This window comes from Ursus arctos, unplaced genomic scaffold (genome assembly GCF_023065955.2).
Source record: "Ursus arctos isolate Adak ecotype North America unplaced genomic scaffold, UrsArc2.0 scaffold_22, whole genome shotgun sequence".
Classification (NCBI taxonomy): Eukaryota; Metazoa; Chordata; class Mammalia; order Carnivora; family Ursidae; genus Ursus; species Ursus arctos.
This window is the reverse complement of record NW_026622897.1, coordinates 1064398-1084239: the sequence shown is the minus strand read 5'-3', so window position 1 is coordinate 1084239 and position 19842 is coordinate 1064398. Positions and strand designations below refer to the sequence as shown.

The 19842-nt window shown below is 46.8% G+C and overlaps 1 protein-coding gene across 5 annotated transcripts in view; it reads left to right on the top strand.

The window, feature by feature from the left end:
• Nucleotides 1–19842, top strand: part of MMP12 (matrix metallopeptidase 12) — a 61843-nt gene that overhangs the window by 29919 nt on the left and 12082 nt on the right. For 4 of the 5 annotated variants that reach the window (XM_057316810.1, XM_026505893.4, XM_057316812.1 and 1 more), the window contains 3 exons: nt 4261–4448; nt 18006–18074; nt 19182–19429. In XM_057316810.1, the coding sequence (XP_057172793.1) occupies nt 19212–19429 (218 nt within the window). In that variant the 5' untranslated portion in view covers nt 4261–4448; nt 18006–18074; nt 19182–19211. Of the gene's footprint in view, nt 1–4260; nt 4449–17573; nt 17792–18005; nt 18075–19181; nt 19430–19842 lie in introns of those variants that run through there. The other variant, XM_026505892.4, reaches the window with a different exon arrangement.

Here is a 19842-nt window from a genome sequence, read left to right as displayed (position 1 = left end):
TTTTTTTTGACATTCCATCCTTAAATGCTTTTCAAAGGGAAAGGGGAACTTAATATTTCCCTTCAGAACTGGGGGACTTCTGGTTGAAGGTCAGGTACACAGAGCTGGCTGGAAACCTGACCAGGCACGAGGCAGCTGCTCATGCACAGGAAAGCAGGGCTCGAGCCTCCCCCGATGCCCAGCTCCTGGGGTGGAGCCGGCCCCAAAACTGGCCCCAGCCCCCAGGCACATTCTCACCTCCCAACATTTTCTGGGAATAACACCTTAAAGGGATACTCTTCTCTACCCTTTATGAAGAAAAAGAAGAAATTTGTGCCTCAGGAAAGAGAGGACAGCCTGTCCTTTTAATGTCCTGTCGAGCACCGTGACTGTCCCACGAGGGTTATCTAGTCGTGTAGAACGCATTTTTATTGGGCTTGTTACTCACTGTTGATTGAACGTGTAGATTAGTGAAGACACGTGTTAGTTGATAATTTTGGCCTATCAGCAGTATCAGTGACTTCTGTCCCATAGAAAAGATAACCCCAGTGGTTGTGGTTTTATTGTCTTCTAGGATATTACCCAGTTTTGTAGCTGGCCTAAACTTATTCTAGGGTTCTTCTTTCAAATGACTGCGCGCACTTCATTTCTCAGATATTTTTCGGACTAGTTTCACCATCCTGCTCATTCTCTCATCAATTAATTGAACAGATCCTTATATGAGTCATGGTTTTAACTTCTTGAAAACTACACTTCAATGCTCTTTCTTGATGTTATCCAGTGTTCAAAGCCCAGCCTGATGCTCATTTTTTCTAGAGATCTCTAACCACCCCAGACGATCTCTACCTGCCCTGGACGACCATAGCGACCACCTTTTCCAACCGGGAGCCCTAAGGTTTCTTTAACGTGCTGGGAGGCCAGGGAAAGGAGAAGAAGTGGGAGGGACGTGTCGGTGATGGTCACGCATGTCGGCCCCACCGCCCTGTTTTAGGGACCGTTTCCTTGTGTACGAGGAAGTGTGTTAGACTTTGCAGGCTGTGTGGTCTTTGTCCCAACTACTCAGGTCTGCCTGGCAGCAAGAAATCAGCCGTTGACAAGATATAATGGAGCAAATGTGGGTGTGCTACGATAAATCTTTATAAACACCGAAATTCGAATTTCATATAATTTTCACATGTCTTGATGCATTACTTTTCTTTCAGTTTTTTTTTGCCATTTTAAATGGAAAAACATTGTCAGCCGTAGGCTGTCCCGGAGCAGCAGGTGACCTGACTTGGCCGCCAGCCTCCTGCGGCATTGAAGGAGCCTGCAGTTCTCCCATAGGTCATCTGTAGTCCATACTGTTGCTATTGTGTTGTCTGGTCAGGGTCTCAGGATGTATGTTTGTGAGGGCGGGTGCCTCATACTTCCTTGGAAAGCTCTTAAGGACCAAGTTCATTGGAGCAAAGCAGGCTCGATGACTGTTGAGTAGGAGAAAGAGGTTTGCTTGGCATCAGCCTGGCCTGAGGAAGGTCTGGGTAGTGGCCGACTGCTCCTCTGAGCAGGTGGAAGGTTCAGGAAGAAGCCAAGGGAATGGCACCCTCAGAGAAATCCTTGACAGACACCCAGGAAATGTAGTCGGCTACCATGTAGCCCTTTGAGTAAGATCGAGAGTAACCAGGAGGCAGGTGGCCCTTTTCCATCACAGTGAAGCCACCAGAAAAAAGCCAGCTCTGACCTCCTTGGGTGCCTGCAATGCCCTTCTGTGTCTCTAAGGATCAGGTGCTGATGAGGGACGCTTCGTGCCTGTTCTCCAGGCCGGTCCTTTGACAAGGGCGCACCTTCCCGCCGTCTGACATATAGTCTCCAACTGTTTGCTCACTTCCAAAAAGTCTTCCTCACTTTCCGTCCTCTCTCCTTCCCAACACACACACACGCATGCACACACACACACATGTGCACACGCACGCATAGGCCTGGGCAGGCCTCCTCCACGGCAGGGCCAGCGCTCATCTTCGTATTTACTGTGCGTAGGACATCATCGGGACTCGGCAGCTTTTTTTTTTTCTTCTTTTTTTGGAATGGGGCTTTTAAATAGCACCTCGTTTAATGCAGCCATTTAAAGAGGTCTCTGAAACACCTGATTTTCATCTGGTTTTATCTTTGTGGCCAGGGAGTGTGAAGGGACAGGAAGAAGAAACAGACTTGGATTTTCATGTGAATCCTCATAGATGCCCCCTTTAAACTCCAGAGTGGTGGTCCCCAGAGCACCATTGCTGGACCCCATCCTGGAGGTTCCGATGGAGGAAGTCTGGGGAAGGAGCCAAAATCTCACATGTCTAGCAAATTCTCAGGACAGGCTGCCGCTGCTGCTGTGGCACCACACTTTGGGAGCCAGTGTTCCAGAAGATTAGGTCCACAGCTCCCCTATACCAATGGGAAGTTTGGGAATTCATCTTTTGACTTGGAGGCCTCCAGCCTTATGATCAGCCTCTGTCTCCAATCCCAGACCTCCGATTTCCATCCCAGCCCACATCACCACTATCCTCTGGCCAGGACAAAAGAGGATGAAAGCAGCAAAGAAGGATCTGAGATTGTTTCAAATTCAAGTACAAGAAACTGACAAAAACTTTGGTTTACAGGAAGGAATTAGCCTTGAAGAGGGAGTATAATTTTTGAGCTCATAGAGTGATCCTCCAAGAGGAATTTGGGGCTAATTTGGGAATTAGGTGGAAAAGCAGCTTTCCGCCAAGAAATCACACAATACTGGTCACACCCACCACCGGAAATACTTCCATCTTCCAGTGGGTATTTAATACTGTGCCTGGGCAGGGGGCATGAGGGGTGGGGAAGGCTGCAAAGGGAGGGAGGGGCCAGATCCTGGAGATGGCTTTGTCATACTTTGAATGACAAAGAAATCTGCCCTTGGCAAACTAGACTACAACTTTGCCTTTCTCTCCCACGTTCTCTACACAGCAGCCAGAAAGGCATTTCTAAATGAAATTCAGCCCTGTCTTGCCCCAGCTTAAATCCTCCAGCTCCAACTAGTGCCCTCAGGATTGAATTGGGACTGTGGCAATGCAGGCCCCTGCTTCCCTCCCCAGTCCCATGTCAGGAGATATCCTCCCCTGCCAGCACGCATGCACACCCGCATGCACACACACACGCACACACATGAACGCTCACATGCGTGCACACATACGCACGCACACTCACATACGCGTGTGCACACACGCACGGCCATGCACAGGCACACACACACATGCACACGTGTGTGCACACACGCACGCTCGCACATATGCACACACACACACATGCATGTGTGCGCACTCACACAGATGCACGCACATACATGCACACAGATGCACACACATGCATACACGTGTGCGTGCACACACAAAGCTCTGCTCCAACCGTTCTCGTGGGCTTTGCACATTCTCTTCCCTCTTCACTTTCCTCACCCCCTGCTTTCCCTCTATGTTCTCACCCAGGTTAAGACTCCCCTTAAACTTCCTCTGGGAAGTCTTTCCTGACCCAGAGGAAAAGATATGTGTCCCTCACAGGCTCCAGGACTACACAGTGACTGCTTGATCCCTGTAGGCCCCAGGGGCAGCTACCCCAGGACACATCTTTCTCAGTGGATTGCAATGATCTGTTTACTGCTGTCTCCCCCATTACACTGTGAGCTCCCTGAGAGCAAGAACTGTGTCCCTGGAACCTAAAACCATACCTAGCACACAGTCAGTAAGTACCTATGGAATTAGTGGATAAAGAATATTATCTTTTTTAAAAATACAGACATTGGAATTTTGAATTAAAATTTTTATTCTAGAAAATTTGGAAAATACGACAATGTACAAAGAAGGAAATTAAAATCATTTGTAATCCCCCTATTTTGAGGTAGCCCCTTTTAGTTTATGCATTAATTTTTGAGAAAGGGGATACTATGTAAAAAGGAGAATGTAGGAGCTTTCTGGCAACGATGTGTATTGCATAGAGAATGGAATTAAAAGACCAGTTAGATGAGGGTTCAAACTCTGGGTATAAAACGACAAGTGCATGGACAGAGGACAAAAGAACAAAGCCGTGAGATGCATGGGTAAGTAGCAGGTGCGGTGGCAGGACCTGGTAATAGATTCGAGGAGGCGGGGAGCGGGGAGCCGAGCAGAGAGATGCTGTCTGCTGACCTAAAGGTTAATAAACTGTTGAGTAAATGGAAGATTTTGAGATTGAAAGAACAGAGGTGTCCTTCTCTCATCGATTTCTTCATCAAATATGTATTGGGCGTCTGGTCTGCTCCAGGCACTGGTGAGGAATGGACACGACCGCAGCCACTGAGCCCGAGCACCACTGCGGAGAGGCCACCTCGCCCGTCCTCGTGTCAACTGCGCCGTAACCTCCACACTGTACAAGATGGCAACAGTTCTCAGCGATTTCTTGAGACGTCAGCGCGAGAGCCAACGTCCTGACCACACGACAGGTCTCTGCAGGTAGGCTCCATTGTTGATCAATACTGAACAGACGGGCTTAGTGCACTAATGCCCACAGAACACTTGCTTTCCCTCCAACTCATGTAACTGCCCCCCCTTTTCTCTCCCTCCTAACAACCCCTTGCTTTCACCCTGCAGTGGGACAATACTGGGTTTCCATCCGAACGCGCTCCCCGAATTGCGGCTCTTTATTTTCTGGGTAAAGGTACATCAGTGAGCACAGCAGCAAACTGCTGGCCTCCTGCAGCTGTGGCTCGGGTCGCCCACACATGGTCCCGTGGACAGAACGGGCAGGTTTAGGCTGGGGGAGCAATCGAGGAAAGTTATCAAGTCCTTTACAGAATTTTCCAAGAGCAGCTAATTCCTTTAATTCCCGAACACAGGCGTGTATGTTCGCGGCTGCCACACGAGTTGTGAGCCACTGTCTTTGGCCGGTGAAGAAAGCAGACAGTTGCTTCAGATGGAGGTAGAAAAACCCCTCCTTATGCAATGGCTAGTTTTTGGTTGGTTCCAGATGTGAACAGGCCAGAGTCCTTCCTGATGAAAATTGGGAATTAGTCTTGCTCTGAAGAGACATCCTCTAATAAAAAATTCCATTAATAGTCAATAGCTAGAAAAACCACAGAAAATTTCAGAAACTCCTGGAGAAAAAAAAACACTAAGTAAATAAAACGGCCCACTTGTGTAACACTGGTTACACAAGTGTTCACTTTGTGAAGATACTCTGAGATCAATAATTTGAGATTTATAATTTGGACACTTTTCTGTGTGTATATTGTAGAGCAATACAAATTTTACTTAAAAGCAAAATTGCTCCAGATACAGTGTCTTCTAAAAAAAAGAAAAGAAAAGAAAAAAACCAAGAATAAAACAAACCAGGGAAATCCTTCTCTGTTTCTCCGACAAGGAGAATGGTTGCTGCCTGAGGACAGGACACTGGTGTAGCCTGTGAGGAGCACTTTCCCGGCTTCCGACTCTGGAGTCGGTGAAGCTGGGCCCATCACATTCCAATTCCACCTTCTTTACGGGCTGGTTGGCCACTGGCAGATTGTTCAAACCCTTCAAGCTTCGTGGAGCTCATCTGCAAAATGGGAAACCATCGACGTCTCAGAGTCGTTATGCATATGAACAAGGTGATGTGTGTGCCGGGTCTGGCCCGGTGCTTGCCATACGGAGCGCCCGCACGAGTGTTCCGTCCTCACTTCCTCCAGCAACATCCCTCTTTTACACCTTCCCAGATGTTCACAGGTCTGAGCTCCCATTGAAGGCAAAGGGAGATGCTACTGGGACAAATACGCCAAAGACTGGAAAGCAGGAGAGGCCCGAGGAGGAGCCAAGGCCAGCCAGGCGCTGGCACTCATGAGTAACAAGGAAAATGTGAAGGAATCGTCGTCATTACTGAAACCCAGCCAGACACTGCCGCCAGGGTGCCAATGACAACAAGGAGAGCTGAAATTATAGTATTTGCTCACTGTGCAGATTTTCCCCACAGAAAAATAGGGGGAGTAAGTAAAAAAACAGCAATACGATATATCACAACAGTGGATTTTCCCATGGTGTGAGTCTAGCAGGGAATTTGGGGTTACTTTTTGGTGCCAGTCTTACAGGAACACTTGGTTGACTCATTAAAACCCAATCAATGGCTATTTTCATGTGTGTCATCTTCTGACATGACGTTTTGGGGAACTGGGGTATTCTGCTATTGGCAACGTGTGACATTAACTTGCTTTTCTTGCGGTGGTTTTCCCTGACTTTTCCATTCTCCCGTGTTTGGGGCCTGAGGTAACCCGATCGAGGTTCACCTAGCAATAGATTTTGCACAGTCATTAGCTCTAAAACTTTCCCGGGTGCCTCCCTTCCTTCCGTGGGGACCCATCCTGGCCTTCATCCTCTCTGCTGTTCTGTGCCTTCTTGACGTCACAGATAGTCTTGGCCTGAGGCTGCAGATTGATGGGCTTACACGGTGACCTTGGGGATTGCTTCCTCATCATACATAACGGGTTCAGTGTTCCCCCACTGATAGCTCATCTCCTTGGGATGAGGAGGTCGTGGTTTCCATGAGTACTGTGCCACCATAGACCCATGCGGCTTGTACTTTTCCTTTGTGTATTTCTTATATGGGGGCCACTGTGGCATATCGATTATTTTAAATAAAAGTGACTCAAGAGACAACCTGTGCAGGAAGGACACTGAGACCGTCCCCTGTCCCCCTGAAAGCAGGAGATAAACGTCCAGGTGAAAGGTGCCCTCCCTGTGCCAGGAGGTGAAGACACATCCTTATCACCAGAGATGGGACATTTAGAGCCGAGAAGACTGTGTCAACACCCTTGTGACCTTGTGCTAATGTAATCTGCCAGCCCAAGTCTGTTTACAATTCCTTAGGGACTGAAGCTCCCAAAGTTAAGTTTTCTTTGTCCTGTCAATGCCTCACAGATTTATGGGCTCTTTGTCTTGAAAGTGTAATAGCTGCCCGCCTGGGTCATTTCTTCAGGTCTCAAGCATATAACAGGGCCTCTGTGTGCTCACAATAAACTTTGGGGTTTTTTTCCTGTTGATTTGTCTAATGTAAATTTAATTCTTAGTCCAGCTGGAAGAGCTCGAAAGTCAGAGGAAGAATTTTTCCCTCCCTTCACTTCAATGTAGAGTAATGATCGATCCCATAACCTGTGACTTAAACAGAGGAAATTTGTTATTTAAAATTATGTATTGCTTAAATGCAAAAGACACTCCAAAGGTGATACCATATGTGTCATTGGGTGGTTAGGTTCCAGCCTTGGCTCAGAAGAATACCTGACCTTGTCTATCCCCAGTGCCGTACAGCCTTGGGCTGGCCTCTACCTCTTTAGGGACATATGAAGGGGAAACAGATCTAGGAAATCTGATTCCCTGACCTTAGCATCTCCAGCCCATTTGTTTATTGTCACTACAGAAATGGGCCAGTGCTCAGGAAGGCTCCTGCTCTCTCACCCATCAGTCTGAGCATGTAATAAAACTCTTCCTCCTGTCCTGTGCACGTGGGGACAGGGGAGTGAAGGCAGCAGCTCTTGGCTGGGGTTTGGGACTGATTTTTGCCATTAGAACTCCAGCCAAGGGCCCCTGGGGGGCTCAGTTGGTGAAGCGTCTGCCTTCGGCTCAGGTCATGATCCCAGGGTCCTGGGATCGAGTCCCACATTGGGCTCCCTGCTCAGCAGGGAGTCTGCTTCTCCCTCTGCCTCTGCTGTTCCCCCTGCTCATGCTCTCTCTCTCTCTCTCTGTCAAATAAATACATAAAATTAAAAAAATAAAGAAAGAACTCCAGCCAAGAGGCAAGCATTAATGTTGTAGGGAATTTAGATTGCATGTATCCATGGGGGAGGAAAAATTTCAGTTCTTCTGATTGGACTAAGAATCAGATTGACATGAGACAGATTCACGGGAGAAGATAAAATTTAATTTCATACCCGTGGGGAACCCACACACACATGAGATTCTAAAGGCAGTCAGGCCCAATGTGTTAACAGCATCCTGGAAAGGTAGCAGGGGGTAGGGGGTGGGGCCTTCCAAGGGAAGGAATGAAATTCACAGGAAGGTGAAAAAAAGTAAATGTTGAGTAACAGGTGTTTGCTGGGCACTCAGAAATAATGCACAAACAGGCCTTGCTGGATTCCTTCCTGTCCACTGTAACCTGTTCATATCATAATGCAGTTCTCTCTCTACCTGGAGCAGGCCCTCTAAATTCTTTAAGGCAGTTAGGGAAGGTAAAGTTTCTTCCTGAGTCTTTTGGGTCTTGATTGTTTTCAGCTGAAAATAATCTCCCTGCCAAAGTGGCCAATCTCAGGGTGGCCTGCCCTTGTCCCCTATACATCATTCAAAGATCTGGTTCTAAGAAATCATTACACCCATTCTCTCTATAAAAACAAGAGCCGAGATAATATGAACAATGACAGGTGGCAAGTTTATGAGAATAAAGGGAGGTGTAATTGATAAGCACTTACCATTAGGTCACATGGATGCAGCCATCACCTGCTAGAAGCCTCCAAACCCCCACAAGCTGGGATGCATAGGACTGTTTGTCCAGTGGCCTGTGAAGTACGTTGCACTGTCACAGCTCCTTTCTCAGCTGCCTGCCTGCCCGCTACCCTACGACCCAGCAATTGCACTCCTGGGTATTTACCCCAGAGATACAGAGGTAGTGATCTGAAGGGGCACCTGCACCCCAATGTTTATACCAGCAATATCCACAAATAGCCAAACTATGGAAGGAGCCGAGATGCCCTTCAACAGATGAATGGAGAAAGAAGATGGGGTTCATATATACACTGGGATATTACTCAGCCATCAGAAAGGATGATTATACACCATTTGCATCAACATGGATGGAACTGGAGGGGATTATGCTGAGTGAAATAAGTCAAGCAGAGAAAGACAATTATCATAAGGTTTCACTCATACGTGGATTATAGGAAACAGAGGACCATAGGGGAAGGGAGGGAAAACTGAATGGGAAGAAATCAGAGAGGGAAACGAACCATGAGAGACTCTGGACTCCAGGAAACACACTGAGGGTTACTGAAGGGAGGTGGGTGTGGGGATGGGGTAACTGGGGGATGGACATTAAGGAGGGTACGTGATGTGATGAGCACTGGGTATTATATGCAACTGATGGCTTATTGAACACTACATCTGAAAATAATGATTTACTTTAATTGAATTTAAATTAAAAAATCATGTTGCTTCTACCACCATTAAAAAAAAAGAAAATTTGTGGTATAGCTAAACTTTAAAACAGGATTTTTAAAGAACAGGTTGAATCTATATTGGGTGACTTGGAGGTTTTTCTATGTAGTGATCATTAGTGAGAAAAGCAGGAATCAGAGAAATGTACGTAATTTAATTCCACTTCATAGAACAAATCATGACAAACTTCGTTCCCCCTTATGTGAGTGTGAGGGTGTGAGGGTGTGTGTCTGTGTGTGTGTGTACTGTTAAAAAGAAAACCTCAGGTCCACAGTGGCGTCACTTATGTTAAGGCCTCACTTAGTAAACCAAGATTTAGTATTTAACTTAATTACAGTTTCAACTCCCCCAGGAATGTAACCTCTAAGCAGCCAACGCAGAATATCCTGGGCAACACGAGGAGGTAATGCGCTCACAGACCCATCCTTTTCCCCTTAGGAGAGCAGCCTTGCCCAAAACAATGCATTCTTTGCTAATAATTTCCTTTTTTCTACTCCTTCTCTGCCTTTAAAAAAACGTTCCTTTTCTGTAGCTCGACAATGCTTCCCTCCACTTGCTAGATGGGATGCTGCCTGATTCGTGAATCGTTTAATAACGGCAATCAGATCTTCAAATTTAGTCGACTGAATTTTGTTTTTTAACAATACAATATGAGCAAGAAGGAAAAATATAGAAGATTGTATCCAGATTGTTAATGAGAGGAACCAGAGAGCAGGACGGGGTGAATTACTCATTGGAGAGAGAAGACAAGAGGGGGTTGCCTGTGGGACAAATGGACTAAGGGACAGCAAGACACCATATTGAAAAAGGAAGTTGTCCATGACATCAGTTGCATACGTGATAAGAACTCATTTCTAAAAATTAGCTGAATGTGCATTTAAGCATGAAGAGACTGAGAGAGGAACGATGACCTCGGTGGTGGCCATCTCCTGCGTGGAATCTTAGTTGATATTCTGTTCTTCATGTTTTACAGAGTTGATCCCTTACTCTTTTCCATATATCTTTTGTAGTTCAAATATTTTATGACTGACATGCATTATTATATAATCAGAGAAAAAAATGTTAAATTTCATTGTCATAAAAACATTTGCTTATTTTTATTTCAGGTGGTAGTTCTCATTCTCTCTGTATAATTCCAGCAGCCACTAAATTAATTATGTTCAGAAATTGGACATAGAAAGACATAATCGCGGTCTCTGTGTCATGCACCTTATTGGGGCAGATCCAGCAAGGAGAGGGCACCAGTGGAGGGGCGTAGAAGTTGGGGAGACACAAACTCACTAAATCCACGTTGCAGGTATAGGGGAGGCAACACTTTACCTCTACCCACCTCAGGTTTTCAGCAGAGCCCTTTAGCAATACGGCAGATTAACGAGAGAAAACCTTGAACTGCATGCAGCCCACATCACGCAGGAAAAACCTAAAAGAAAAATAACCTAGAATGGCCCAGAATTCCAGCTTATAGTCCATTTTCCACAAAGAGCAATATGTTTGCCGGGACATGACAAGACAAAGGAAAGCAGTTTGAGGCTTCCAAGGGCGGCAAACTGAGGGGAGGTAAACATACGGGAGGAAATTAATGAAGCAAGATTTGTTCGTAGAGTCCTCTGGTCTGACTCTGATAAAAGGAGGATTTATATCCTGCCTTTAGGCAGAAAAGGGGAGCTTTTTCTGCCTTTGCTGTTTCTTAATTGTCTTCAGCTCAAAACAATTTTTATGCCAAAGAGACATATTTTGGGATGATATATTCCGGCTTCCTTCAGTGCATCAGGCTCCAGGATAAAAGTCAGAAGAGGACAATCAGCTCAGTCCCAAGGGCAAAAGCAAGAAACACAGAGGCTGTTGGAGACCTGAGGAGGGCTTGAAGCGAAGGTGTGGGCTTCGTGGGAGCTGTGTTTGCAGAACACACCTGTGAACGGGCCCTGGAAGACTAGCTGCCCTGGGGTGGATGAAAGACAGGGTCAAAGTCTTTCCAGAAGCAGACAAGAACTTGACTAGACAGACAGGGAGTTCTCTGAACTTCTTTGACTTATGCCTAAAACACGGTTGTTTAGATATTGTTGTCACTCACTAGGAGACATTTTCTACTTCTAAAATGAATTCTAAGCATGATTCATGCTTCCTTTCAGGACTTAGTAATCATCTGATGGAGTTGGTGTTAGAAAGGAGGAAGTTCCATGCTGTCTCCAGAGAGTGGATCTTTTTAGGGGCACCTCGGGTTGGAAATCCCAAGAGCTTGTTATTCATAGTGAAACTGAGATGTGGAACTTGAGTTCGTGAATTTTCTTGGTGCTAAGGAAGAGCCTCTCTCCTTGATCTGTATTTGTCTCAGATACGTTAGGTAGCCATCCTGCACAGAGAGCATCCCACTTCCAATTTCGTGCCTCCATGCCCAGGTGGCTTCCTTCGGTCCCTCCTTGTGTGTGGGCGCACCTGTGTGTGCGTGTGTGTGTGCTTCCTTCTTTGGCCTTTCCCTTCCCTAGATGCCCTGCTTCTCTTCCTCTGTGTGGGCCCATGTGATCCCCCAGCAGGGCCCCACACAGTTTACTTTTGGTCAAGACCCAGGCATATCCCAGTGGAAGAGCTCTCACCCAAAAAATGATCTTCCTCACAAGCTAGTGATGCTGATTCCGAGTCTTCCAGTAAAGACTAGTTATCACTGTGCATTTGTCCTCTGGAGGATTTCAGGTCACTATTTTGAAATTCTTTATGTCTTTTAGAGTGCTCTATGGCAATGAAAATGTCCATGATACTGGTAGCTCTTTATGGCGTCATCAAACAATACCTGGTAGAAAAATTTGTTGAAAGGCAGCTGAGGGTAAGAGAGGCTTCTGGTGGCTCTAATTTTTTTGGATGGAAATGGCTCAGGAATTGGGGTGGTCAGTCATTTAAATATTTCATAAGTTTGCCTTAGATCACCCCTGATTTAAGGACAGGCATAGAAAAGAGACACTTGCTGCAGAAATGTGAGCACATGTCTGTGCCCGGTGATGTCCCCTCCGTGTTCTATTTCAATCCCTTTAAACTCAAACACCCATTTATTAACTGCTTCGTAATACTATCCCTTTGTGTTCTCTGAAGGCTAAAATAGGGTCCACGATGATTGCTAATTTATAAAATGTATACACTTTCTGGACAAGTTAGATAAAACATTTAGAAAATTATACGTAGACTATATGAAGAGTAAGGACGACGACGATGATGATGGTAGAGCACACCTGCTGTGTAGAAAGGACCGTGTTAAGTAGCCTGTATATGTAACACGTATGAATCTCAGTCCAGCTGTGGCAGATGTGATGCATTTTTAAAACATTTAACCTCAGATCTGAGCCCATTTCAGTGGGCTGGTAGGAAACTCAACTTCAGTCATGCTCGCACTCCGTGTCCTCCATATTGATTCACCCAGCCTGCACATTCTTTCGCTTCTACTGCCTGTGGCAGGCCCCCTCCAGGGGAGCTAGAAGCCCCCGGCCCAGATTCCACCTCCCTGCTGCACCTCGCAGTGCTTCTGTGGTCCCACCACAACCTTACAGTGCTGTCGTGGACTGGGGTCCAGTTCTTCATGGCACCTGGAACCCGTAGACTCCCCTCCACGGCCAGCATTGGCTCCGTGTAGGAAACATCCATCTTTTCTCAAACCAGAGCCGTTTCAGTGGATCTAGTTTCTTGGAAAGAAGTCAGAATGAGAATAACATGCTCAGTGTCGTAGACGTTGAGGCAGGAACCACTGAGCTGGCTAGCTGCTTGGGTGGAGCTTGAAGGAAAGGAGACAAATACAGGAGAAAATTTCGTGGTTTAAAATCATCTTGTCTCACTCTTGAAGAGAACTGTGAGCATTCCCTCTGGTCTGTTCTCTATCCATTGATTTGTTTTCTCTCTGAGTTGATCAGACCCTCAAATACAGGTGGTCAATCCTTTGTGAGAATCCCACTACTTTTTACTGACACCAAGTTCAACAGATTTGCTTTCTGTGGTCTAAATAGTGTCTCTGGAATCCAGGTCTCTTGGCTTTACGGACATCTTCCAGAGGCTGGGCCTTGTATCAGCCCCCTGTGGGATGCCACGTCGGACCAGGCAGAACTGGTCTCGTTAGTTACTGACCCACCAGCGTGGGGTATATGCTACTACAGGCCGTACGTTCTCAGTGGGGGCAATATCACTCCCAAGTGGGTGAAAATTCATCACTGGGGACAAAAAAGTCTTATTTTTTATGTATAAAGGACAGATAGTTATAGAGCATATAAACAAATACATAGTACGTCTCTGGTATTAAATTTTCATCGGAGAAGTTCTAAAATGTCTGTTTATTGGGGGCAATAAGGAAAGAAATGTTGACAGACATTGCTGTAGGTGTCGGAAAAGGAAGAGAACCCACGTCCATGGACGGGCTGTTAAGGGGCCAGGCGCAGCGTCGAGCGGTTTCGTTCATCGTCTTACCGGATCCTGCAAACAGCTGTCTACGGAGGAGGAAGCCGAACTTTCATGACTTGCCCAAAGCCACCCACTTTGTAGGTAGCCTAGCTGAGGTTTGAGGCCAAGTCTCTTTCCACAGCTGGCTCTTCTCGTTAAACCAGCCTGCAAATTCAAACTCAGTGCAGACGTGTCTGCGTCATGCTCTCCACCCTTACGTGTTGCCCTTGTTGTTGGAGAGCAAGAGCAGGAAAATAAACAGTTGGCTGACTACACACGTGTATGGATCACACTGCGTCTACTTGTGATGTGCGCGTAGGACGTCTGCTTCCTGCTGCATCTCACGTCTTGGTTTATTGTCTGAAGGGGAGCCGCTTGCTGGGGGAAGAAAAGAGACCACAGAGAGAAACCATGGTGGCCTGTGCCTTTCCTGCCTCCTCCCTCCACTTCCTTCCTGCGGGCAGCGCCCCGTGGGAGCGCCCTCACTCCCGAACCGGACCTGCTCCGCCTTCCTCGCCTGCGCTCTGCAACTTCCCATGTGCGGTTCGTGAACTCGGCGATGCTTTGGGGCTGAGCCCTGGTTGGAAAGGCGCAGATTTCTAACCAGTTCCTCTGACGTTCTCTTCCGAGCAGCCAACTAGCAGCTCCATGTAGGGTCCCGTTCCAGGTCATTCTGGGGGAAGGTGGAGGGGACTCCGTGAGCAGCCCCCACCGTCAGCACCCGCTCTTCTGCGGTCCCTCTGTGATTCTGTGCTGGCTGAATGTAGATGCACTTGTGCTGGAAAACTGTTACTGAGGTTGACTTTTCTCCTCTATGGAAAAAGTTAGCTGGTCTAACCCAACCATGGCAGGACCAACATCCAGGGACAGAAGTAAAAGGAGAAAACAAAGAATGAACTTTTGTTGAGGTCATAGCATATGAGGGTAGGTGCTTTTAATGGACTGTGTCATTTATTCTTTACAAAAACTTCACATTATCCCCATTTTACATAAAAAGAAAATGAAGCATGGAAAAGTTAGCCTAAGTGCACACAACTGGTGAGGGTCACCCTTAATGGCATGTTCTTGAGGGGTGCTCTGGGACAATTCCTGGGGAGCTCGGCAGCAAAGCCACCCTAGCAGCAGGGCACTGCCCGGGGCCAAGGCCAGGAGGAAGCGCACAGAGCTGACTCTCCAGAGAGCAGCCAGGACGGCCGCCCCCGGGCCTCCAGACTCACCTACAGCGTCTCGGGACTGCGAGCTTCCTCCCGGCCCCCACGGCCGCCAAGGGGACAGTCTGGCTTTAACTGAAAAGATTGAGAGAATCGCAGTGTCATTGGTGTAGTGTTTGCAGTAGTAAGATACCCATAAGAAGACCAAAATCTGGAGAAAAATCAAAGTAATGTGTGACAAAATGGTGCATGTTGTAGCAACAGGGCAGCACAGTCAGGAGACCTCCCGGATGTCTCCTTCGGCAATTCACTTCCTTTTTCTGGACTCCCCATTCTTTATCCATAAAAGGAGAGAGTTAACTAGCTGAAACTTTCTTCCTGCACGAACAGACTATTGGTGGAAGGGTCAGCTGAGGGATTTCTTTGTATATTTGGGGAACATTTCTCCTCTCTGGGCCTTGCCAGTGACCGTGTTCCATTTGCCTCCAGAGCCTCAGGGATGGCACCTCAAATAGTCGACGGTGATTGTATCAGGGAGACGCCTCGGAAGGCCCTGTGTCTGGCTCAGGAAGGAAACAATATAATAGGGAAGCATTGTGCTGTAGAGTCTGCTCTTTCCTGAGGAAGGTCTTATCGGCAAGTGGTCCCTGTCGTGAGGGTCTCTGACCTCGACCACTTTCTGTGCTTTCATAGACATGCTCTTCTTCACAGGGAGCACTGCCAGGGACCCCGTGACTCTAACTTCCATCAGTGTGTCCCGTGGAAACCAGTCTGGGCCTGGATCATTATCTTCCTGTAGCTCCTTTGAACACAGGAGAGAGGTCTGGGCACGTAGGCGATCGCCCTTCTCATCCCCATTACCAACCTCTTCTAAATGTCTTACCTAAGAGAGCAGTAAAGGAAGAAGCATAGCAAGTCACTGAACCGGTAAGGTGTGTCAGGCATTAGGCTAAGTACTCTTCCCTATAATTTAACATAATCCTGGTAACAACTCTTGAGGTAGCTGCTATTTTTATTCCAGTTTCACAAACGGAGAGACTAAGTCTTACGGAGATTAATGATTGTGAAAGATGGTACAATGAGCTAAGATTCTCAGGCTGGTTGACTTGACCCCCAGAACCTAAGCTCACAGCCCCTGCGATGTTCTGCGGCTGCCGAAATGGTCCTTCTCCCTCATACTCAACCCACATGGGGCATTTGGCCAAGATCAGACCATTAAAATTTGGGTATAGTTTTTGTTTTGTTTTTTAGAAACCTTCCAGAGAGGACATTTTTCCCCTTCCTTTGCATCTTGGGCAGCTTTGCCTTGTATCTTACATCCTACGCTTTGTGGACTTCCTCAGAGTCCTCCCCGGACCAGACCGGTTCCTGCTGGGACTGAGACCAGTTCTTGCCTGCTGTCAGTATGGTACGGAGCACACCTTCCGTGTAACGAGCACTCCCACAAAGAAAACGCACCGCTGATGTTCTCCAGGCCCCGTGCTTCAGCAGCAGTCATCCACGCATATGCTCGAGCGCCTGCTCGCGTCAAGACCGCGTTAGGCACAGAAGACGAGCAGAGCCTGCCCTCACGGAGCAACATTCTGCTGGTGGAGAACCAGCCCCTCCCAGATGTTCTGATAAAGCCCATTTTCTCCTGCTTTCTAGCCAAACCACCATGCTCCTCTTACGGTTCTTGACTTCAATTCAGTATCTGACAGAATGACCTTACGGTACTTACAGGAGATCTTCCCCTTCACGCATCCTAGAGCCACACGTGTTGCACCGTAAGCCGCAGGACACTCCCCTTCAGGCCAAGAGAAAGGACGTGAATATTCATGAGCATGTACAGCCCGTGCTTGCGTTTAGAATACTCCGTCTCATCTCATCATCGCAAAAGCTTAAGGAGGCAAAGGTCATTATCCTTGTTTTCAGATGAAATATCTGAAGATCCTAGAGGTCAAGTCACAGAGCTGAAAAAGGGCCGAGTTGAAAGAAGGGTGCCAGCGATGGGGCTCCTACACGGGCCCCCTTGTTCTCCTGCAGCGCCTGCCTCGGGGAAAGACTGGGGAGAGCTCTCGGTTCCTGGGCCTGGGAGGTGGGGCATAGCAGTGGCTGAATCCTAACCCACCACCCTGGGGCCCATCCACCACCAGACTGTCCACACCAAGCATTCTCTACCGACTGACAGACCCCAAGTGAACGGAGCAACCAGTCCAAGAGACAAGGAAGCTGAGCGGACAGGGAGGCAGATTTCAGAGACACACCTTTCCCATCTTCCACAGTTGAAGGGTTGACCTTAGGCTGCCTACTGCAGCCTGTTAGGGAGGTACGGGAATTGGCCTCTGGAATCTCTACCCAGGTGCGCCGCTGGGGTCAGGCAGGTTAGAAGCAGGATCTAAGTCTGGACAGCGCATAGAGCAGACCTCACAGCGTCGTGATGTTACAGACTTTTCCTCGTTAAACACGAGGTCTCTGTATATCACTGTTCTCCAGGGAGCTGGGTGCAGCCTGGGGAACATACTTGTGGTTCAGCAAAAGGATTTTATTCATCTGACTTTTTAAATTTTATGTCTTAAAAAAAGCCTATTTCACGTACAGTAAATACAAGGAAATTATTACAGTAAAAATTCAGATGCTGAACTTTCCAAACATACATCTCTAATTATTGTAACATTTTAGGTGTGTAGTGTTTCTCATATAATGCATTATTTTAGAGGGCTTACTGATTTTGGGGAATATACCCTGAGTTGTCCGAGTGATGAGTTCGGTGCTAATTGACCCATTGTTGGTCCTAGGAAAAGCTCTGTGCTTGCGTTTGCGTGTTTTTGAGATAAGTCAAGGGATGATATCAACTGTGAGTCACTCGGAGGATTTCATATTCACAGAACACGGCCTAAGGGCTATATAAGTAGGGACGTTTGAGGAACTTTGTACCGAGAAGGAACCGGGTAAGTTGGGTTGAGCCATTCCCAGTTCAGAATGAAGTTTCTTCTGTTGGTGCTGACCCTGCGGGTCGCGGCTTCGGGGAAGGTTCCCCTGACCAACTCTGCAAGCTCTAAAGAAAATGGTGTGGTGTTTGCTCAAGTAAGTGTTGACCCAGCGTATTTACCCAGCCCGATTTGTGTCTTTAAAATGTATTGCACTGACTAGTTTTATCTTGAAAAGTACTAGTTGAAAACAAGTTTAGGGGACTACTTGCTTTTAGCACTGTATTTTTCTTCGCCAAAGAGGAATGTAGCAAAGTGGTGTTGTTTTTGCAGGAGTGTTATAAAGTTCTCTTATTGAAACTGCCCTATAGGTCACTGCCTCCGGAGCTGCTCCACGGCTGAACTCTACCCACCCTGAAAATAACGTGACATATGCTCAAGTAAGTATCAACACTGGGGTATTGATCCAGTCTGATTTTGTCTCTAAGATCTGTTGCACGGGGGCACCTGGGCGGCTCCGTCGGTGAAGCGTCTGCCTTCGGCTCAGGTCATGATCTCAGGGTCCTGGGATGGAGCCCCGAGTCGGGCTCCCTGCTCGGTGGGGAGCCTGCTTCTCCCTCCCCCACCCTTGCTCTCTCTCTCTCACTATTTCTCTCTCTCTCTAATAAATACATAAATACATAAAATCTTTAAAAATGTTTTGTTGCGTTGACCAGCTCTATCTTGAAAAGTCCTGGCTGAAAACTGGTTTAGGAGGGCTCTTTGCTTTAAACACTGATTTTTCTTTGCCAGAGATGAATGTAGGGGATGTATTGGGTTCTGAAACAGTGTTACAGAATTGGTGGGTGAATTTGTTCCTTTTACTAAAAAACTTTGGCCGAGGAGAGTTAGTTAAAAATAATTGCAGTCAAGTTCTGTTCAGTATTTTACAATAATTATTTAATGCCATTTAATGATCTGAGATTTGAGCAATGGCTTGATTATGTAACCGTTTCAGCCTGCCATGATGGTTCAAGAATACTTTTTACTTTCTGGCATCCCAAATATTTCTTCATGAGCATGTTTTAAAAATAGGGTTTTTTCCATATGTTTCTTTTCCCTCATTGTATGAGTTTGGACGATCTCTCCACTCCCTACAGCTCCTCTAACCTTTGCATTTACCATTGTTGTCCATTGTGTTGAGCTTTGGAATTTTAAGCAGGAAAAATTTATCCCAACTTAAATTAATAATTTATGCATCCTGGCAATAAAGGTTTTGCTGCTTACTTGATGCCATGATGTGCCAGATGCTGAAATAGATTTTAAATAGAAACAAGCTCAAAGAGGTAGACACATAAAGGTGTTTCCAGTGGCCCTCCAGCAATCAATATTGCTAATAGTTGCTGACTCACCTTGACAGCACAGAGAATTAAGATTTTTTTCTCATCATAAATAATGGTGTGGTGCCTGGTCCAGAAGCACCAATGTGCAGTTGAGTCCGCAGTACAGAGCTCCACCAGAAACCCCTCTGTGTATGATAAGCTCTAACTAAATGTATTTTTTTCAAGAGGTACCTGGAAAACTTTTATGGTTTCGTGATGGACAGAATCCCAACGACAAAAATGAAAGTCAATGGGGACTTCATGGAGGATAAAATTCGGGAAATGCAGCAGTTCTTGGGGCTCAAAGTGACTGGGAAGCTGGACCCGTCTACCCTGGACATGATGCACACGCCCCGATGTGGAGTCCCTGACGCTCATCACTTCCGGACAATGCAAGGGAGACCCATCTGGAAGAAACGCTTCATCACCTACAGGTGACATCACAGCTGCGCACCTTCCTACCTTCCCTTAGGTCTGACCTCCAGGAACCTGGGCCACGGATAGAGCCCTAAGTCTGGAGGTAGATACGAAGCCTCCCTCCGTTGTCAGCACTCCTCCTGTGTTAACATTCATTCTTTCAAGAAGGGGGATTACTCACTCAAGTAGGAGTTGTTTGGCTTGTCAACCCAGAGCACGGTATTAAAGCTGCAAGTAAAAGGAGAATGAAACCAAATCTGTAATAAATAAGAGACAGGAGAACATTTTATAGGACAGGCGAGATAAATGCAGAGGCCTGGGAGCAGGGCAAAGGGCGTACACGTCTATGAATGTCAGTCCTTCCCAGAGAAAACCGATAAATCATAAATGAGAAGAAATCCGGTTAGATTCTGTTTAAGGAGGAAGCTGT